A 23,206-nucleotide genomic window follows, 5' to 3' on the forward strand; every position below is an offset into this window, starting at 1 on the left:
GATATTTGCCTTGGGAAGTATGTTGGGAGCAGGAAGAAGTAGAGTCTCATACAGCCCATCCTTACTCGCTGTGTGCATTTGCTTCACAAGACAGTGGAGAGTTGGCTGCAGCAGGGAGAAATTGTAACATGCTGACTACACCCACTGCTCCCCACCTGACCTGTGCCACTCAAGGTGCTGGGGAAAGGTGTTGTTTTCATTTGTCTTGGTTTCCCACTATCCAAATTTGGCAAAAAGTTAGTTTTCTGCAAGTGAAGTTTTATTTGCCCATCAGCTGAAGTTTGCCCTAAACTTAAGGACTCTCTTTACTTCATAAATATATAAAATACAGAGCAAGTACCAAGTTTATCAATAGTTACAAAATTTGAAGATTTTTTTTTTGCCAAATTAGATTGCGCTGGGCTTGAAATCTACTGAGATATATGTGCTACAGGGGGAAAGAATGGCATGCTATGTTACCTTTACATGAGATATGTCCAGCTTCCTGGGGGGCTTTTCAATTGCAGCTGTGAGCAGTAGTATTTTTTCAAACGAAACTGGTGGAAGATGTGTCAGTTTGTCCAAGCTCACAGTTCTATCCCAGATGGATATTAGTGTTTTGCTTTTCCATCTTTTTAATCCTTGTTCTGCTGTGCATTCTCGTAACATGGAAGTTTTGCCATTTGAACTGTCAAAAGGCTGTAATTTGCCCTGGCATTCAATATCTGAACGTGTGTTGAAACTAAAATGCTTTAATGCATGCTTTGACTTCTCTGCTTTCTGTGTTTACTTCATAAAAAGATCTTCTTAACTCCATTTGTAATGATTATGAAAATATAAGAGCATGGTTGACAAAGCTACAGTTTCACCTACCACTTTCCACCTGTGAAATTATCCAAAACTTAGAGAAATAATGTGGTTTTTTTTTTTTTTTTTTTTTTTTTTTTTTTTTTTTTTTTTTCCCCAAAAACAGTGAAAATGGCATCAAAGATTATTTGGTTATCCATATTTGTCTGAGAATCATCCATTTGCGTATCTATAACTTTACATCACTGTTCAGTTCTTTAACTTCTGACTCAGGAAACAGGCAATATATTTTGGATTTCTCTACCAATGAATTAAACTTCACTTTCTGTTCCTTCTGCGAGGAGCTCGAAGAGAACATTATATGTCAGTCCTGGCACAGCTTTTCAGAATGTCTGATGAATGGTGGCAACCTGAAGAGCATCATCTTAAAGCCCTGGTTTCATTTTGCAACAGAGAATGGAGATGGAAGAAATGTGACAAATGTTCTGTGATTGACACTGTTGAGGAGGGACTAAGGACTAAGCCAACAATCCTAATTTGTTGGTGTACAGGGGATACTTGCAGCACCACTAGTGGGCTGCAATTCTTGTTCTATATTTAGTTTATCAACATCTTTCATATACAAAATAATTCTTTAAAAAAGTAAAATAATCTATGCCTGAGTGAAATTCAGTATTTGACATAAAAATCAAATGAAAAGTGATTTATGCCTTTTACTAGTACTTGAGAACTATGCTTTTAAATAAGTTTATTTCACGTAATTTAAAGTTTATATAGGACAAGTTATTTGTTATGTAAAAGTAGCCTTTTTAAAGATACACTTTTCAAAAAGTGCTGTCTTGATGGTGTACAGAAAGTACTTAGCAATATGTAGCTAGCTAATTTTCTAGTATGTGACATTTAAAGCTCCTGCTGAACTGAACCTAAAATGTAAGTGAAAAAAGGAAAAGGAACAGCCAAATCCCCAGATACATTTGTGTTTGTGTGCAGTGTTAGTGATGACCTTTTGACATCTGTTCAGCATTCCTTAGCTATTGTAACTGAATGAAAATTAAGTGTGTGTATTCACATTTATGTCGTGTGATTGTGCAGAAAGATTGTTGGATTTTTTCTTTTTGAGGTGTTGTGTTTGAATGAAATTGTGTTTTGTACCACTCAAAAATTTTGATTTTGTTTTTTTCCTTGGGTCAGAATATTTTTGGGTGGTTTATTCATCTGTCAGACAGGATATCCAATGTGATAATGGCACTTACATGATTCCAGAAAAAACAAAATTGTTTTTTATTTCTCTCCTGGATAAAAATATACAGAAGAACTGTCTGCTTCCCTTATCCAGATATATCACATAGTTTTGTTTCTGTAGCAAAACAGAATAATATATTTTTTAAGTTTAGAGAGTGAGGAAATTAACTGTCAGTCTTGCTAATGTGGGGGGAGAAACCCCACAAGCCTTGCTGTCTCCAGATTTACTCTTGATAGGAAACTTTTATGTATTGGAATCTTAACAGCTTGTGCTGAGTTTTATTTGTGTGGTATTTATATAAGTATATTTTATAATATTTTTTTTCAGCATTAGCTATGCCCTTGTAATATTAGATGTGCATCTGGTGTGTTAACTTTTCCTGTGTGTTGGTGTGTATAAATACATTGAGACAGGGGAAGAGTTAACCAACTAAATGGCTTTATTCAAATATTTTTCTGGTGTTACTGCTGGAAACCGAAAAGGGATTTCTGCCTTTTAAAAATAGTTTTGGGTTCTTTTAGTTTGAAAAGAGTAAAAAGAGTGCCACAATATTTCTTTTCCATCCTCACATTTGTTCAGCATGTATTCATATGCCTTACATTGTGCCTGTTATTTCATTAAATATAGCTATCTAAAAATGTGACAATAATTAATAATAAAACCAGTGTATAGACTTTTTTTGTACATACCGTACATATATATAAATGACCTCCTGGGTCTCCCAAAGTAAACTTTTAACATTCTGTATCTTTTACTGTGCATATGCTGCTGGCATGTAGCCACCCACCCACCCAGATTTAGCTGAAATAAATGAAATTTATTCTAGTTCATTGAAGTAGAAAACTTGTAAAATACAAAGGTGCTCACTTTGCTCATAAGGTTACTAAAACAAAGTGTTTCCTTAAATGGAATCTTTTGGGTTTTTTTTCTCCTGCAGGACTGTGCACAACTTAATAAATTCTTACCTTATATGTTGCTTTTGTTTTCCTTTACAGATGGGGTTTATACAGATTAATGAGGACTTCATATTTATTGAGCCACTCAATCGCACATTGGCTGTGACAGGACATGCACACAGGGTGTACAGACGAAAAAGGTCCGTAGAGGAGAAAATTTCTGAAAAGCCACCTTCTCAGAATCATTACTGTGGTGTTGTTACAGGTAATATAAAAATCGCACTGCAAAGCTGTAATGTAGCAAATATATTTTCAAGAAAAGTAGATAGTAGTTACATCAGAACCTTGACAGAAGCAGAGCTGGATATTCTTGTAGCAGTACCCTACAGTGGACTCCAAGGTGGCATGTCACTTGTTGGGAGAAGGAGTTGTCCATTAGGAATAGACTCTGCTTCTTAATATGCATTTGTATTAGAAAGTAGAAATCTTTAGGGCATGTGTTAATTTCAACTTAATATTTAAAAGCTATTTCTTGTCTCTCTCTGTCATCAGAGCTGCTTAATCACTCACCATGTGCAATGCTTGTATTTAATTTTCTGTTTTCTGTGATTTTTATACGTGTTCTTGTTCTGTGAATGACACTTGGATGTGTATGAAACAATCCTAATGCGTCTTCCTCAATGGCAGGTAGAACAAGTTGTTGAAGTAGAAGGGTTTCAACAGAAGTTTGGCACATAGTGATGACTTCATAGTTTTCACTGGGGAAGGGAAGAATGGCTTTTGTGAAAGACAGTGTTTTGTTTTTTCTGCTTCATCATCAGCTGTCATTCTTCAAAGGATGGAGGACATCTCAGTCCTTTGACCTCAGCATGAGCTGAGGGTTTCTAGTGTTGTTGTGAGAAGTTATTTTTCTCCTAGGAAATAAACCAGAATGAGTGCACATTTTTAGGCTTATTTTTCATGTGTAAGTGAAATCTTGGCAAAGTGCAAAGAAAATGGCAGAAGTGCACTGAAATGGTTAGGAGGCTGGATTATATGATATTTGGGATGAAGCAGAAGGAACTAAGTTATTTCAAGCAGGTAAGGAAAGGTAAAGAAAGGATATAGCTGCAGTTGTCTGGTGCCTAAGGGTCTGCAGAGAAAAGATGAAGCCAGACATTCCTTAGAGGTATGCTGTGACAGATAACAGTTGTAACTTGTGTTGAAGGAAATTTCAATTTCCATAAGGAAAATAAAATCTCTACAAGAATGCTTAGCACTGGAACAGGTTGCCTGGAGAGGCTGTCAGATCCACATCCTCAGGTATTTATACAGCATGTCTAGAAATGGCTCTAAAAGAGCTGATCATACTCTGACACTTGGCCTGACTTGAGCAGGAGGTTGGACTAGCTGCCCTCTGGAGATCATTTTCAGCCTAAACTTTTCCATGGCTGTCTGATCCTTTCTGAATATTTATACTGCTCTGTCCATTTTATATAGTTACAGAATAAACGTGACATGTTTTGTGGTGGGGTTTTTTCCTCTATTTTGGAAGTATTGTTTTTATAGTTAGGCATCCATCCAGAGTTTGAAATCAAAGATAAATTTGCAAAGCAAGGCTCTTTTTGCAGTGGGATGAAATAAATTACATACAACTTCCTCCAGTTTGGCTCTATATTACTATTCTAGGGTTTGTATTACATTGACACTGCTTATCTGAAAGTTAAACTTTCTATATTATCACAAGTTTTTCACATTAAGTAAAGCTATTTATTCCTCCCTATTAGAGAAAAGTGAGTTAGAGTATGCATGCCTGCATGTGTATGGGAATGAGGAAGAAAAAATGAAAAGTATGCATAGTGTATGCACTGCAAAAAGGGGGGAGGAGTATCTGACAAAGTCGCAAACTGTGATGGGTATGAAAATGAGTAAGGATGCAAACTTTCTCCATAAGGACATGATTCTTCTGTGATGTTCATTATCAAATATCCTTTCACTTTCTCTTACACTCTAAAATGGGATTAATCTTTTGGAATAATCTTACACTCCAAGCTCTGATTTGTTCTAAATCTGTCGGCAGAGAATCAAATATCTGTTTGAAGGAAGTTTCATTATATCTACCATCAGGTTTAAAATATCAAAATAGTGCAAGCTGTCCATAACTGAGTAGCATCTTCTGACACAATGTTATTATGTTAGGGAGTGTAAATAGCTGCACTTTCTAACCAATGCTGTTGTTCTAGAAGACCAGTCACTCACTCCCCTGCTACAGATTATTTTAGTAAAAGTGACTGCAGTAAGTTAGATGCTTAAAAGCTCTCTCTATGCTGAGAGCAATTTCTTGGTGTGACATGAATTTAGTGAACATCACCAAAATACTCATGCTACAGACACATGCTACATACATGCATGTTTGCACACATGGTACAGCCTTAAAGTGAATAAAAGCATAAAAAATAAGCCTTTACATAAGTATTTCAGAATTCTAAGTCAAATAATAAGCTAAGTAGATCAATTAAATAAAAATAAAGCAGATGAGTATGTGGGGCTCTCTGAGATAGTCTCAGATGCCTTTATGGTAGAGATGTAACTTTGTGACATATTGCAGCTGCAGCCTTGGTAACACACTAACTTTTCAGCAACATGGTCCTGTCTTACAACCATGTCTCTTGCTTCTACAGTGTTTGTGCGTCAGGATAGAAACAGGTATTTCTCTTGCTGGTTTTGATCCAAATTGATCTCAAAGGCTGGCTACCTATCAAGTAAATATGTATTGCCAGTGATGAATTGTAATTATCAGAAGGAATGAATGTCTGTGCTGGAGGTGTTGAAGGATCACTATTGGGAATAATAGCTTTTCATGGAGAACTAGCAGAGGCAATCAAAGAAGGTATTGTTTGTTGTCTGTTACCTTTGAGGGCTGGATTGAAAGTTGCTACGCAGCCAAGCTTGTTTGGAGAGAGCAAAGAACTTGTTTTTGTGAATGGGGTAGTTTTCTTATTAATTAGGCGAGGGAGAGAATTATACTGACAGAAGCAGTTGCTTTCTTGATTGTTGACAGTGTGCACATATATCCTTTTGTTGAAAGTGTGTATGATTTATTTACATATGTGAATATGTAATAGTTGCACATATAGTTGCACATACGCAGACCTTACACTCCACGCCTTTAAAAGAAACCAGTACAGAACTATGTTACAGAAAAAATGTGAGAGAAGCAGTTGTAATTAGAGCAAAGGGCCACATTGGGAAGCTAAGGTTTTTTTTCTTCTATCTGCTCTGAAGCATTCTGAAGTTGTTTATATAGTAAACGGAACTCCTGGTAAAGGCATGGGCCATATTGGGAAAAATGAAATCTCTTACCCAGGATATGGTTAATGTGAATTTTGAATCCCTTCTGAATTTGGAAGACTCCTATTCTACTTCTTAGTTCTGGCAATAAACAATATACTGTCCTGAGATACCAGTGTGCTTTACCTCTTAGATTGATGGAATATTGCTGGAAAAGCTTGCTAAGTTTCACTGAATCAAAAGCAGAAGTCTTACTTTATGGCATGTAGACTGGGGAGTCAGCTGGGAAAGCTGTGTTGATTCCTGCTCTACAGCCTGTTTATATGTGATAAAATATGCAATAAAATGTGCAAACAATCTTGGTCATGGATCTAAGAGATTGCATAAGATGGAGACGGGTGCTACTTGAGATATTAATTTGTACTCCTTGGGTAGAAAAAGTTGTCGCTCTGTGGGAAAGTATTTAAATCCCTATTCAAATTATAGTGGAGGTATAGCTCATGGCTTCTTAAGCTCCTCAATATTCCCTGTGTAAGCAGAATACTGCAATTTCCGTATGACTAGGTTACCCGCTGGGGAGTGATGGTGATTCCTCTGTAGTCTGGACTGCATGTGCATATACTCAGGAAATGCTTTTTTGCCTGAGGACTTGAAGGTGTCCAGGAGTCTTGTAGTCACAGCCTCTTCTTAATGTTGGCTTAGATACTTTGTGTAACCTGTGATTATAGTAGATGGCTCTAAATTTTTTTAATGTGGGATAATTGTTTTGTTAACATTTCTGCTTGTTTTCTCTTAATTGCCTATTTTATGTCAAATTTATTTGCTGCAGTATTTTTACCCTTCTTGCTGAACTAATGCAGTATTCCTATCTTTCAGTCAACTGAGTTTAAGTACTCTACGGATATGGAATCTCCTTATTCTACATAGTTGCATCAACAGAAGTCTTATTGCACAGAACTCTCCCGTAGAATTTATCTTTTATTTTGGCAGTGTAATTAAATTTTTAAGATGAATTTATGCATCTTTCGTCTGTCTTTTATCTTGTTAGTACATGAATTATTATGTATCTGGGTTGTTTGCAGCAGTTATCTCTTACATACTTTGCCTTCAATAATGACCAGTTCTTTGTAATTTTTACTGATTTATGAATATGTAAAGAAATATGAGTTTTTGCCTAAAGCCTGTTTCCCTTATTATCTGGCGGCAGTTGTGGCAGTTGTTTGAATACCAGTAGTACCAAAATTACTAATTCAATTTATTTAAAGGTCTTAGGAAAGAGCTACAAGTTTCAGATAAATGAGATCTCGTGATGGGGATTTCTGCCAGCAATTTGGAAAAGGTTGGCTGGCCAAGAACAGATTGTCCATTGGTTTGTTAATGGGAGAGATATCTAAGGCAGACAAATGATGGGCAGACAGCTTGTCTAGAGAGCTGTGTAGTCTTCTCATTCACTGCAATCCCAAAAGACAGAGGTTTCAACTGCTTATGGGACCACAGTGTTCTTAGTGTTTAGCACAATGACGTATTTTATTGTGGACAGTCAGTTCTGAACAGAAATGCGCTACTGGCTATAACTTTTAGAGAAATGTGTTAAGAGAATTCTCTGTACATGCTAAGATTAAATTTAAAGTTTTCAATCACTAGCTGCTGTCTTTTACAAAGAAATGAACAGTGAATAAACTGTTGCTGGAAACTGCACTGTGCCTAGGAAGAAGGCAGATTGACCAGATGGGTCATAAGAGATGTTTTTTAACCCACATGAGTTTACTTTTTAAACTTAGACCTATAGCTTACACTTACAGCATTAGATGCTTTTATGTCAAGCCATAGTTGTATAGCTTATAGGAGGTGTTTTTTTTGGCACAAATAATAACACTGAGGTTTCATTAGAAATTATTCTCAAAAGAGTGATGAAAACACACATAATATTTTATAAACTAGGCTGTAGATCCACAGTTAGCAAACATGAGTTAGGCTAGATTGTAGCAGAAGTTATAAGGCTAAGCAAGTGTCTGAAGGATCAAAATAAGACACTTTAATTTAAGATAGTTTGATTTTATAGCTGTTTCTACTTCTAGGTCATCAAACACCAAACATTTTTTTCTGGAGAATACATACTTATTTCTTTTAGTAAATCTGATAGTAGGTCTTACACTGCCACCAGTTGTAGAGGGATCAGTAAGACCTTCTCAGATGTAGTGGGATGGACTAAATCATTCAAATGTGTAATTCAAATGTGTAATGACTAAATAATTCAAATTGAATTCATAAAATTCAAATTTTATGAATTATTCAGAAAAGGATAGAAACCTTTTTTAAGTGTGTGTAATTTATACGGATTACATTGAAAAATATGTATCTGCATTATATTTACATAAAATCTATATTAAACATATATTTAAATCACAGGCCCCTCTCCCACTGGTATTTTATATTTTAAATTTAATTTGTTAGTTAATTGACTTTGTGAGTTCATTTTTAGCAATGTCCTGAAGAGTGAATTATTTTTTGGAGAGTGGTCATGTATTATAAAATATACTGCAGGAACTTTCCAATTAGAGATGAGATTGGTTGAATTGCAAAACATTGTCTCAAAATTTTTGAACATCTGATTGTTTCCAGAACATAATTGTCATCTTAAACATTACTTTTTTTCATCACAGAGAGCCTGATATTCCATTTTAGATACTTCAAGAAACTTCACTTGGTTTCAATGAGATCAGTCCCAGAAGTTTTACATCCTCTCAAGAGGATCTAACAATATTTGGCTATTACAATAAGTTTAATTTTTCATTTTGTTTTAAATTAGATTATTTAAAATGGCATTGCTAACTGTTGTATGTAAATCTGACCACCTTCTGGCTCGTATAATTATGTAGTATGTACTACGATACTACTATGTATCCTACTACATACTACTATGTATCATAGTAGTGAGGCAATTTTGTTGGGTTTTTGGAGGGGAAACTGAAAATTAACAACATTAATAACCTCAACCTTACAATAAACATAACATGTTTCAAATTTTAGCTGTCGGTAGATTTGGAGGCCTGTTTCCAGGGTTTGGTTTTATTACTTTGCTTCAGCTGCTTATAATGATGGGAGCACAGATTTTGAAGTCATGTCAGTAAAAATTCACTTTTTTATTTCTAACAAACCGATGTCATTCTCTGTCATTCATCTAAAATAGTATTTCCTCTTTGCAAATAACAGAATTGTTGCATGTATTTACCAAATACATGACTTTGTGGTGCAACTGTATTTGTTGTCTTGTATGCTAAGATATCGAGACATCAAGATGTTTTCTCTGTGATTTATGAAGATGGACAGACAAAAATTATGCAATGTCAGTGACACTGTTTTTCCTTCAGACCCAACATGAGTTGAGTTTTCTCTCACAAACAAAGTAAGAGACACATATTCTTTTTATAAATATGTTAGTTGAAAGGCTGCAAATAATCTTTCTGACTTTATTTGAAAAGATGGATAAAATTTCTGTTTTCTTGGTATGAGGTAATATTTATACATAGTGGAGACCTTCAGTATGAGCCTTAGCATTGGCAGTAGCAAATAAGCACAACATATTAAAGTCCATAGCTATTAGTTTCCACATGATGAGAGTTATAATATAACCAAGGGTAAAAAATCCTGAAAAGTACTGCAGGGGTAGTTTGAAGGATGAGTTTCTCAAGCAATGTTTTGGTTTACAGATAAAAGGAAATCCAAGACTCAAAAAGTGTCTGAAAGTGGAAGAGGAAAGCGATACTCTTACAAGTTGCCTCAAGAGTACAACATAGAAACTGTTGTGGTGGCAGATCCAGCTATGGTTTCGTATCATGGAACAGATGCTGCCAGAAGATTTATTCTAACCATCTTAAACATGGTAGGAAATTTAAAACTGTTTTTGATGTTTTGCCAACAACACATGCACAGCAGGCTGATTTCATTGCTCCTTCTAGTGATTCTGACTGAACACCTGTAAGGCATAGTCAAGACAGGACCATCAGCAGCTTAGTCCGTATGTTTTGCAGCAGAAAATTGTAGTGCTGCAGGCTTCTCTGTAATGTCTGGTCATACATCTTGGGGAAGCCTGGAAGTGAGAGAACAAGATGACTTTTTGGTTAGAAGCCCATGTTGTTGGAAAGGTTGGGATATTGGATAGTTTCTGGTGACCTGTGCTTGAAACGAAGACATGACATTGTTATGGGAAAGCATTGTGTGGTCAGTGGTGGTGGAAAAAAAAGAAAGAAAGAAGAATGAATTTGGACAATTGCATTCACTTCCAGTTCTATCTGTAGCTGTAGTGTATAAAGCATTTGGTGCATAAAGCAGTGAAAAGTAGCATCTGTAATATACAAGGAAAGATTGTTCTAAGGAAGGAGCATAAGCTGAAAAATTAATATGAGCTTTAACTAGTCTGAATGATAGGAAGAATTAGAGAGTTAGATGTTGGCTGAGACCACTTGGTCCAAGATCTTGGATTTAAATGAATAGAAATTTTCATATGAACAGTATTAAATGTGTATGTAAATACTTGGAGAAAAAGGCCACAGTTTATAAAGTGATTGTGGCCATTGAGAGGAAAAGGTCTTTTTTTATGTTCCCAGAATGAATATTGCCTAAGCTCTGTTTTCACTTCAGAAGACCAACACAGTGCATTATCTTAATGTTCTGTTCAGATTACAGAAAATAAAAGCAGTCACAGTAGAATATGAGAGTTTTTGAGGTTCTTTGGGGTTCTGTTATTTTTAGTGTACGTGCAATACAAATTCATATTCTTATTTGTTGGATTGTTTTTTCTCTTTTAGGTTTTTAATCTTTTCCAACACAAGAGTCTAGGATTACAAGTAAATCTTCGAGTGACTAAACTTGTCCTTCTTCATGAGACTCCAGTAGGTATTTATGACATTTGTCTTAGCCTGTAGAGGGTAATGCTACTTAGCTTGTTGCTCTGCAAAAGCTTGCAATATTTATGAACTTTAATGGCTAAAAAATTTCCTTGCTTCCTTGTTAGCTTTCGTATATTATGTAGTGATTTCCACTGACAAGCAGCCCCAGTAAAGATTAATCTTCTAATTTATGTGCTGCATGTATTGAGATTTATCTGTTCCTGCAATTAAAAGTCAGTCAGAGTTTCCATGTGGAAATCAGGTAGATCTTAGCAAAATCTGCTTCTGCTCTGCTTTTTGTGCATTCATATATCTCAATAGAAAAATAATTTCCTTTAAATCCATTGGATTGCATAAGGAGGACTGATGTTCTTTGTTGTGTAATCCCTAGACAAACAAAAGTTGATATAGCACTTAGCTTATAAGGAAGTGGGATTCCCTTACCAATAGTTCTAATCTAAAATGCTATAATTTTCTAGTGAATAAGTAATTTATTTCTCCAGTTCCTCTCAGCAGTGGAGTAATGTCATTTTATGTTCACGTTCTGCATCTTAACACCATTATACTTTTCCTCACCATGGATGAGAATGAGGAAATAAATAAGACTAGAGTTTGAGTGAACTCTAGTACACATGTACACTCTTAATGCACTGTCTTCATTTGTATCTTTAACAGGTAAGGAAGGTGGTTTCGGCACCTGAAGTTTGAGTTGTTTTGCCATGGACATATTATGCCATAAAAAGCAGAATATTTTTACTAGCTCAGTCAAAAAAGGTTCAAAGTATATATCTACTATAGGATCCTAATTTTAAAAGCATTAATTTCTTTTCATTTCCAGGCAGATATGTATATTGGACATCATGGTGAAAAAATGCTGGAAAGCTTTTGTAAATGGCAACATGAAGAATTTGGCAAGAAGAATGATATACACTTAGAAATGTCAACAAGCTGGGGAGAAGACATGACTTCAGTTGATGCAGCTATATTGATAACAAGGTAAAGTAGTGAAAGATGAGCATTAAAAATAGGCAGAAGGCTAGTGTGAACATAGATCAAAGTAGATGGCCAATATAGTAAGAATTTAGTTTGCAGTGAGGAAGGGAGCATTTTGAGGCATCTGGATCTCAAAGTTGGTGATAAGGTGTTGCTAAAGGTGGTGCAGAAAGCAGTATTTCCCAGATGGTAAATATTTGAAGTGATGAACAGGTTACTCTTGTTTATTCTTTGGCTATATAGCTAAGACTTTATCTGTATAGCAAAGGTTGGAATCCTTCATCCATGCGCCTTCATTTAAAAGAGGCAGCACCCCAAACCTGTAGATGCTTTCAGTCAAAACACAAAAGCATATTTAAACCATTCAGAGCTAGACCAGCATTAGGCACATTACTGAGTTATGCTTCCCTCTTAACTGATCTAGAACTGGTATGATTCACCCTGTGCTGAAGGTACATCATGTACATCTTCAGGATATGTCCTGCAGCCACTAGGGTATGATTCCAGATCTGCAGTTCCTTGTAGCTCTTAAGTGTCAGGCATTTCACACATTGAGAAGGAAATAGGCCTCCAGTTCACCTCTTTCCTTCCAAGCAGGGACTTTCATGGTTTTGTCTGATCCAGAGGCATGATCCAGAAAAAAGGACAGAATCATGATTCAACCAGCCTAGGGTTGGACTTAGTGCCATTTTTGAGGTGGAGCTTGGACTGGATAACCTTCAGAGCTCCCTTCCAAAGAAAATTCCTGTGATTGGCTATAGTGGAATACTGCTGTGCAGTCCCATGCTGGTCAGTGATATGGTGTTCTAAAACTGTTTGTAATCTTTACACCTACATGCCGTCTTTTGCCATTTATTCACAGCACTCTCACTGAGAACCTATAGAAAATAAAAATAATGCATTCTTCTTGAAATTAGTTTCGTTCTGATTACTCCAATATCTATAGTGTATTTCAATCTTTTGAAGCAGAAAATGTTTCCCTAAATTTTCCTGCTTTGGAGAGCCAGTTACTTACCAGAAGCAGGAAATTTAGAAGTCCAAGCTGTCTGTGGTAAGAGCTTTGTTGCTACTTTTGCTGTTCAATTTTCTTTTCTGAGAAAAGCCTACACTTCTTACTCTGTGTCATCCTCCTCTATTTGATGTGTGTATCAGTTTTATGGATTACTGGGGCTTTGAGGGGGCAGATTATTCTTTGTTACACATTTATACATGAACTAAGCTGTAGTTCTCACAAGCTCCTTTCAAGTCTAGTGGAAGACACAAGAAATAATGCTCTCTGCAGCAACTTTGTCTTAGCTCATCAGGAAATATACTTGGAGTAACAGACTAGAAGTCAATTTTGTAGATTAAGACCCCAAACTGATTTTAATAGTAGTGAGTGCATTGTGGGGCTGGGGCAGGGTAGGGGAGGAAGGTCTGGAAAGAAAGAAAGGGGAAGAAAAGAAGCAAGCAGTAGGAAAGAGTAAACTTGGGCCAAGGAATAAAGGATGCCTGAGTACCATAGATGGTGTTGGGTTAATCAGGATGGCTAAAGGGGAATAGACTTCCTTACATCTAGCTATTCCTTGTGACTGTTCAAGGATAGTGAGCAAGAGCATTCTGCTTGTTTGCTAGAAACCTTGGGCTCTCTTATTTGAGACAGCTGAGGCAGCCAGCAGCATCTACAATAGCAGCAGCAGTAGTTAGAGCAAGTATCAAATGCTTCAAGCCTGTATGGGCCAAGAGAGTGAACATAGCAACATTCTTTAGCTTATAAGGTGCCTCTCATGAGTAGTAAGATGCTATAAAATAAATAGAGCATGTGACACCTTTTTCCTGTCATTGTTTCATCTTCAGCTTAATGAGCCTTTATGGGAAGAGGCAGAGGCATTCTGTACTGATGCAAGTGAGGCATTAGTTAAGTTGATGAGAGTCAGTAGTCTGGAAATGTCTTCAACTGTCAATGCTTTTGGCCACACAGCTTTTTGGATTTAATGCAGCACTTCTGGAAATCTTGGTGGATGACAAATTGACCATGAGCTGCTAGTGTACCCTTGGGGCCAGGAGGACCAAGGGGATTCTGGGGTGTATTGGGAACAATATGGTCAACGGGCTGGGGAAGGTGATCCTGTCCCTCTCTTTGCCCACATCCATGGCATTGTGTTCAATTCTGGGCTCCTCAGTGTAAGAAAGACAAGGAGCTACTGCAGAGGGTCCAGCAGAGGCCACAGAGATGATTTGTGATCTGGAGCATCTCTCTTCTGAGGACAGACTGCAGGAGCTGGGCCTCTTTAGTCCAGAGAAGACTTAGAGGGGATCTCTTTAGATCTCTGAATATAAATATCTCAAAGGCTGGCACCAAGAGGATGGTGCCAGACTCTTTTCCATGGTGCCCATGACAGGACAAGGAGCAATGGCCATAACCAAAACACAAGAAATTCCACCTCAACATGAGGTAAAACTTCTTTACATTGAGATTTTCAGAGCACTGGAACAGGCTGCACAGGGAGGTCATGGAATGTCCCTCTCTGGAGACATTTACACCCCACTGGGACATGTTCCTGTATCACCTGCTCCAGGTGACCCTGCCTTGACAGTAGGATTGGACTGGATGGTCTCCAGAAGTCCCTTCCAACCCTAAACATTCTGGCATACTGTGATTCTAATGGTAAAAAAGCTTTGCAAAGATCTGATCTTATGTTAAGATGCTTTTCTGCTTTGTAATAATGATATTTTGATTTCATAGAATCATAGAATTGTTTGGGTTGGAATGGACCTTAAAGATCACCCAGTTCCAAACCCCCTATCACATGGGGAGGGATATTTTGTATTAGAGCACATTAGTCAAAGCCCCATCCAACTTGGCCTTTAGAATTTCTAGGAATGGGGCTTTCACAGCTTCTCTGGGTAACGTGAGCCAATGTCTCAAACCTTTACAGTAAAGAATTTCTTCCTAAAATCTAATATAAATCTTGCCAATTTCAGTTTAATGCTATTCTCCTTTGTCCTGTCACTACATGCCCCTGTAAAAAGTTCCTCTCCAGTCTTCTTGTAAATCTGCTTTAGGTGCTGGAAGGTAGTATAAAGAGCTCCTCTCTTCTCCAGGCTGATCTACCAAAACTTTCTTAGCCTGTCTTCATAAGAGAGGCACTCCAGCCCTCTGATTGTTTTCATGCCTCTTGTCTGGACTTGCTCCAGGGTTGTCTACAATTTTTTACCTGCCATTTTAAATACAATTTTTTGGATTAAGTCTCCGATCAATTTTATGGAATTTGAGGTAGAGAGAAGGGAAATGATTGGTTAGATGTCAAATAATAGGTTATTGTTGGAGCCAGAAATTAATGACCTGTTCTTCTGATGTTTTTATTTTGCAGTGGTATTATTCTCTAGACTGTACTGCCTCCCACCTGAGAGCTGCTTTAGCTGCTAATAAATCATACCAGAGCAATTTTCTGACTGGGAATGTTTTGCTAGTCCAGGCTACCTCTACACATCACCAAGTTTATGGTATAGCTAACACCATGTGTGGCTCTACACGTGTGTTTTGTTAATTCAGAGTCTCATTCTGTTTTGCAAGCAGGGAACCAGCTCCATTGCCACAACTTCCATTTGGACAGCAGGTCTGCTTATTGAGAGAAATGATTTTGTTTATACAGATGAACACCAACTGCTTGGTGTTTTTTCAGTAAATGTGTAAAGTTTTGGATATCCAGCACATTCTGTGGCAGCCCTCCTAAAAGTTGCCACATCTCCTCTTTTGTCTTGCTTGATAATAGAACAGCAAGAGTTCTTTGTAAAAGCTTTCCTGTGTGCTTTCACATGCCAGTTTTGTGTAGTAACCAAAAGAGTTAGAAATGAAGTATTGAGTGTTCTGCAGAGCTAATTTTTAATGCCTAAGTACAAAGAGTGTGATGTCGATGTTGTAGAGATTGGTATTCAGCAGCCAAAGGGCCATTTTCAGGAAAAAGGTACTTTTCAAAACTTAATTTTGCATTTGTTCTGTAAGGAGGAAAGCAAAACCAACTTCTCCCCGCAGCTTTCTCTGCTGCCCAGCTAGACTGTAATGATGTGTATCTGCTACCAATTCGTTTCAATTTACTTTGGCCCTATTTCATGATGTCAGTTTTTGTTTAGTTTCCCTTTAAATTGGCTTATTTTGATGAACTGATATCCTCTTTAAAGTATGGTGCCATGAAACAGAAGAAAGGCAGAAAGAGTTTGTAATCTATTTAGAAGATTACTAGGGAAGTTGGATATATGTGATAATTAAGGTAAAAAGTGTTTTAAGGACTGTCTTGATAAAACTACCTGTTTTATCAGGTAAGTTTTACTGTATTCACAGTTATAAATTAGCCCAGTTACTTTATAGATAGTATATCTATCTGATATAGATACTGTCTATCTAGAAACAGTATCTAGCTATAAAAAGATAGATAATTTCTCTGAGGAAAAAATGCAGCAGGTTGCATCAACATCCTCCTTGCCTTTTAAGGTACAGGGTCTGAATGTGCAGAGACAAGCCCACATTTTGGTGGCCCCTGAGATAACATTATCAGTTCCTATCTGCACAGGGTGCTTGACCTGAATGAGGTTACTGAAAATAAGGCAGGAAAAGGCCTGTGGAATTCCCAGTTGTTCTGTGATGGTGCTTAAGTTCTTATATAGCCTCTATTACAAATTAGGCAATGAAAGCTTTGAAGTGTATAAACATGGGCTTACAAGAATGAGGCAGAATTTACCTTCACTTAAAAATTATGCATTTTGCTGCTTTTCCAGTGCATTGGTCAATCTGTTGTCAAAGTGGTTTGTAGAAAAAGTGTGAGAAGAATAGTACAGAAAAAGACCGAGTTCTTTTTTCTCCTTTTCAGAACTAATATTTTCACATATCCTTATGACAGAAAATAGACTTCTGATTCTCCTCATATTCATCAGGTAGTGATATTCCATGTTGATACTGTGTGTCAGCCCTTTATTCCTTCTGATCTTCAGTATCTGAGATCTCCTTGCCCTGGGTTGAAGCAGTGCTGTTAGCTACTGTCACTGTAAGAAAGTACCTTGTTGTATAAAGTACTTCATGGCATAAACAGCACTTAGATTTCATAAATATTGTTTCACTTCCAATAGTTTCAGCCATCGAGAACTCTCCCCAAAGCTTGGACAAGATTTTTTTTAGTGTTGCTATTACCTTCCAATAAACAGAAGAAATCCAGTTATTTTTCTGACTTTGATTTTTATTTTCTTTCTGAACCAAAAACAAATCCTCAAGAAAGTTAAAGGAGGAAGACTGAAAGATCCCTGCATAAATGGAACTGGTACTACAGGGTCACTGCAAAAGCCTGGAGTGTTTGGCAGTCAAAATGGCTGAAACATATTGAGATAGAGATTGGGTTATTAAACTGCTACTGCTGTCCTTAAACTCCTAGTGAATTTCAGCTTTGGAAAACTGAATTCTTGCAAATGCATGGTGAGAGATGAGATTATTATTAATTTTGTCTTCATCACTATAACTTCAATACTGCCAACTCTCTTGACCATTTTGTACTCAATTTATCAATCTCTTGATAATTTGGTTTATTTGACACTACCAGGAGGCATCAGGGAAGTTCATGAGAATCTCACGTGATCTTTCTGATAATTAATTAGTTAATCATTTTATTAATAGGGTTGCAGATGCAGAAGAAAGCAGGGAAACCTGAAAAGAGCATATTTAAATAAAAAGTGAATCTCCTGTAAAATTGAAGTCCTGTATTTTTACCTTGTGTATTTAAAAAAAATCCCACTAATTTTAAGTCATCTTATGCTCTTTTGTTTTTTTAATTTTTAATATGTTTGAGTCTGTGAAGTGATAATGCTTGTAATAATGGGTGTAGGAAAAATTTGTATGAATTTACCTTATGCTGTCAGCTTACTCTTTCAAGCTCTAATAATTAGGCTGTGTATGTCCCATTCACTAGTACAGGTCTGTTCCATAGAAATACATGGACTTAAACTGAATTTAAAATCTCTGAGTATCTAGTGTGAGACCCAAACATAAAATTTATACAGTATTTTTTCATTTTAATTTTCTGGTGATTAAGAAAGGTAGACAAGTCTTAGACAAAAAATTTGAAAGAAAGGAAGATTAACTGTTTAGCAGTTGATTATTTACCGTTATTTACTTTCTGCATGGGCAGTTGGATGTATTTCTAATTTTTCTTACTTCAGCTTTCAACCATACCCTTTGTACCCTTTGTTGATGAAATCTGTTGGAAAACTCCCTGTGAAAATACTGGTAGGCTGTGCTGAAGTCACAACTCTTTGTCTCAGAGTAATTTACAGAGGTTACTCTATGTAATTGTTCTCTCGCTTCTTTCCAGACCTTTTCTGCTTTACAATTTTTTTTTTCAAGCATAAACACCAAAACTGGCCACTATATTGTGTGAACAGAATAGTGGTGTCATTTTGATATTTTCCTGTATCTTTATCCAAGGATGCTGTTCCTTTCTACTGCCTGGTTCCAAATACTCATTTTTTGTTGTTGTTTTGTCTAATCAAGTTGGGAGGCCACTTTTGGCTACACTAGAAGAAAATTTACTCAAATTAGTCTTGATTCCTATGTGTATCTATCAGAACTCATTTAATTTTTAAACTTTGCCAGGAATGCTTCTGTATTTTCTTCTGCATCACTGTTTAATGCTAATGCTAAGTCTAGATTCTGTTAGACTTCACTCAAAAGCACCTCCCTTGGATTCCCAGCTACTCTCTATCTGTTTTGATATGTTTCAATTCAGCTGTTTACTTATCACACTTCCAAACTGTTGTTTTTCAGTCTGACTGAAATATGAGCTTTATAATATAATAATAATATGATTATTTATATCACCCTTTTTAATTTCAATTCAGCTTTACAGTGCCTAAGTGATGTGTTAACCAGTACATACTGATGCCTTTGAGATTTACCCTCAAAATAATAAACAGTTTCTAAAATATCATTTACCATTTTCAATTTATTTAAATTCCCAAGTTAAGAGTAAATAAGTAATTTTTCTTGTCGTTCATTAACACCAAAATAATTTTAGATTTAATTACTGTCATTAAAAGTGCATTTGTTAATTAGTACATGTGTACTTGGTTTATATGTGAGAATTATTTCAGAATGTCCTGTTATGTGGAGAGACAGGAACGGCTTCAGTGTTGTAGTTATTCACTTTGCACAATGCTGCAAGTGAAGGCATTTGCAATTTGATGATAATGTCACTTGCCACAAGTACCATTAATTGCAACTATTCCTTATGAAAATCTTATGATTTGATGAAACTTACTACTTCAGCAATAAGCCTCAAAAATGTTGTAAGCCCTGGAATCAATAACAGCAGAAGTTAGACTGCAGTTTCAAGCAGTCTAACTTCTGCTGTTATTCAAGCTACCTATATGTTTCAAAATTGCAAACATTAGAGAAATTGGAGTAGAGTGCAACCAGAATGAAGATCTGGTAGACAGGTAAAATCTGTTAACTGTCCTTTTTCTTCTTATCTCTAATCTAGCATATGATATGATGCACCAGGCTGAGTAAAAAATAGATCTTTTGAGTATTTTGACTTGCCAAAAACAAGTATTAAATTTATCTAAAATGATAAATTATTGGGAATTATTTACAAAAAATAAGTCTGGCTCTTAATTTAGTCTTCCTTTATTGTTCTTTTTGTCTTCTGTTGTGCATACCACCTACGCATCAGGATTTATTTTAACAGAGACAATGTACTGAGATACTTTGTATTTAGAAATTAAGTAACCTTTGTGTGCTGTGAAAGTCTTTCCTAATGCTATATGTAATGAACTAAAATCTACTAACTAAACATAATTTTCTGAAACAATGCAGTAGTGGTTATCTGTCCTTGCTTAGAATTCTTTTCTGGGGTTAGCCAATTCATTCAAGTGCAGAATTCAGGCATAGATAGTGTGAAAGCTCCTCCTTTCCTTTGCTTGAGTAAGGACCTGGTTTCTCTTCCATGTGTATGAAGATAACCATTTAGAGTAATGGACATTATGTGCTGGGTACTGCTTGGAGTAGGTGGGCTTTTACTATTTCTTGCTTTCATTGACAGACTCACCAACTGGTGCCACTAAAGCTTCTATATGCTGTAACAGTAATTTTAATATTTTGGCTCCGCTTTGCTGAGAGAAAGGATGAGAAGGAGGAAGGCAAATAATCTGTCTGAGGACTTAGTAGTGTGCTTTATTTTTGTGAGAGTCACTGATAGGTTTAGCTAGAATTGTAAATCTTTACTACACAGCCTATGTATGTAATGCATTCATGTTCCTGGAAATTAAAAGAGGCATTACATTCCTTCAATGTAAGTCGGGAACTAAGAATGGTTTACTGTATTTCCCTCTTGCCAAATCATAGCAGTACCATTTTCCCCAAGTCCCATAATGAAACCCTGAATGCACAACATAATCATAGTCTGATTCAGCCAAGACGTGAAAACAAAAGAAAAACAGCTCAGTAAGTATATGAGAAAAAAGCTATTACATGAGCAGAAATTCTTGGATATTGGCAGTTTTCAAATGTAACGTAGCATTCTTTTACAGTTGAAGGTATGACCTATTTATTTTCTCTTTTTCTTTTGTTTTTTTTTTTTTTACTTATTATTACATCAATCAATTTTTATGGTGCTTTATGGTGGTTGGGTGGGTGTGCGTGGAAGGCAATCAATGTCCTTAGATTGTCTTTACACATGTTCTCTTGCTTCATGTCAAGTCCCATATTTCTAATCATTCTGTCATGTTGCTTAACAAGACAATAAGTCCCTTGTGTCGCATAGCACAAAACAAAGAGTTGTGTTACAACCCAGTGCATTAATGCAATTTCTTGCAGGTTTGAAAAAATAAAATAACTTTCTTCTGTGTCTGATTATAGTTTCGTGTTCACCACCTTTTGCTCAATTTCCAGGGCCCTTTTGAGTGTATTCCCAGACTGTCCTGATTGCTTTATTCACAACTTTATCAATTTATAGCACTGCCATTCTTCTTCTCTTCTGTGAAATTAGCTGGTAGTGGTGACTGGTTAATTAAAAGCTATTTAACCCCATGCATCTATCTCTGTGGCCCTTAACAACTGTCAGAAATTTGCCAACCTCTAGAAATTGCTTTTGAGTCGAAATCCCTATGTAGAAATAGTCTGTGGGAAACAAAGAAAACAGCCTTTGGAGTAGTTACACTTTGTAAAAAAATAAGTGTCAGTATCTTACATTTCAAGCACCAAACAATTCCTGCATTTTATTCCTAGAAAATGGGTGTTTCTTTGCATGTATATCTTTATCATTATCAATCTATTTATCTTATCTGTGTGCCTTCATAGACAGAACACAAGAGCTAAATTTCTCTGATTCATATGGTCTGTCCCTATAAACAGAGACCCTTACTCTGTGGCACAGCAGAAAACCAGAACTTCTTTGTTTGTGGGGTTGCTATATCTGAGATGCTTTTCTTGTTTTTTTGCTTTTGGTTCCCTCCCAGCCTTCCAATTCATGCATACCTCAGCAGCCATTTTTTTAAAGTAAAATAACAAATTAACATTATAAATACTCCAGTAAAAAGCAGTTTTCCCTTTGCTCTTTTAATAACATGTTGCATGTCTCTAAGAAGTAAAATACGTGTGAAATCAAAATGAATCCCAAGCAGATGTTTAAGACACACTTGAAATATTTATTCTCCTTTATGCAGTAGAACAGTCTTATTTAGAGACCTATGATGGACTAAAATATATGTTGGAGATAGGGTAGTTAATTTTTATAAGTTTTCCACTACTATAAGGGGATGCCCTAGCAGAAATGCTTCTTGACATATTCCTACTAGTGATTTTAACCATAGAATAAAAACTTTCTGACTCTATTACGGATCTAAGTACTGCTTTTGAATCTTATGTAAATCACTGGAAATATCTTCTTTTGAATGATAGGAAGACTAGCTTTAGATTTGTTACTTTTCAAGATACTTAACAGAAAAAGAAAAAAAAAACCCAAAAAACCAAAAGAACATAGAAATTAGGTGCAATGAAATTTGAATATACAGTACGTGTTTTGTCACCTGACTATGCTTAAATATGCTCTGAGAATAAGCTGGAGTTTAAGTGCTCTGTGTAATCCCAGCCTTTGCTTCCCCTTGTTCTTTGTTGAGATAATGGTGTTCTGTATTTATTCATTGAGCCGTAAAACATGTTTCTAAATAGGTTACACAGTTGTTAACGACTAACAGCTTGACTTGCTTAACATTTTTTCTTTCATCCCCAATTCTAGGAAGGATTTCTGTGTACATAAGGATGAACCATGTGATACTGTTGGTAAGTAAATAAACACAAGAGACTGTATAAACTACATAATAAAATTCGTTTTATGTAGGTGGAAATGTGAAGCTAAAAGATGACAGCAAAATCAGTGATGGAAATAAGTAACTAGCTAAAATTCAAACTACATCTTGAATGCTAATAATGCTGTTAGATTGATGTATGCTTCTGGCACAGTACGTGTTTTAGTACAATATTTCTCTTTTATAGATCAAACTTTAAAACTTTTTTCTTTTTAGTCTCACTGACTGATAGAAAATTGTTTTATTATTAAAGATTTTTAATTTTGAATATGAAGCTAAGAAATTGTGTTTATGATTCTTTTTATGGAATGGGTTTATCTTTGGTTTGAATATTTTTATAATATTTTGTGTTTATGATTTTTTTTTTCTGTTTCATTTCAGTTGCAAAGGTTTGAGGAGAATTCTTATGTAAACTATATTACCTCACCACTTGCTGTTCTTTTTTCTTTTACTGCTGTCTCCCCAGTGTATGTGAGTTTATCTGAGGGATGGCTATCAAGAAAAAATAAAAATAAATTTATAATACTTATAAATAAGAATGTAATGTCTTTCACAGCAGTAAATGATTAAGAGTTCATAGTGTTCTTTCATTAATTGGTATATTGGTCTTAGGTGAATTCTGTCTGAGTGTTTCTTGTTTGGAGGCATTTATTTTTGACTTATTCGTGCAAAAATGTTTACTTCCAACTGAAAGAGGAAGCAATGTGGCAAGAAGTCTTCATCATTTTATGTTGATTTCAACTCAAATTTAAATCTGGAGTATTTCCAGTGTATCTAAATCAGCATAGGCTGCTTCCTGAATT

The 23,206-nt window shown here is 36.0% G+C and overlaps 1 protein-coding gene across 1 annotated transcript in view; it reads left to right on the forward strand.

The window, feature by feature from the left end:
- ADAMTS19 (ADAM metallopeptidase with thrombospondin type 1 motif 19) overlaps positions 1-23,206 on the forward strand; it is a 132,866-nt gene that overhangs the window by 23,378 nt on the left and 86,282 nt on the right. The window contains exons 3-7 of the mRNA XM_071424720.1: positions 3,025-3,190; positions 9,906-10,078; positions 11,004-11,087; positions 11,923-12,080; positions 22,334-22,377. Coding sequence (XP_071280821.1) covers positions 3,025-3,190; positions 9,906-10,078; positions 11,004-11,087; positions 11,923-12,080; positions 22,334-22,377 — 625 coding nt within the window. The remainder of the gene's footprint in view (positions 1-3,024; positions 3,191-9,905; positions 10,079-11,003; positions 11,088-11,922; positions 12,081-22,333; positions 22,378-23,206) is intronic.

This window comes from Agelaius tricolor, unplaced genomic scaffold (assembly GCF_023055355.1).
Source record: "Agelaius tricolor isolate 1412-34295 unplaced genomic scaffold, bAgeTri1.0.p SCAF_4, whole genome shotgun sequence".
NCBI classification, from domain to species: domain Eukaryota; kingdom Metazoa; phylum Chordata; class Aves; order Passeriformes; family Icteridae; genus Agelaius; species Agelaius tricolor.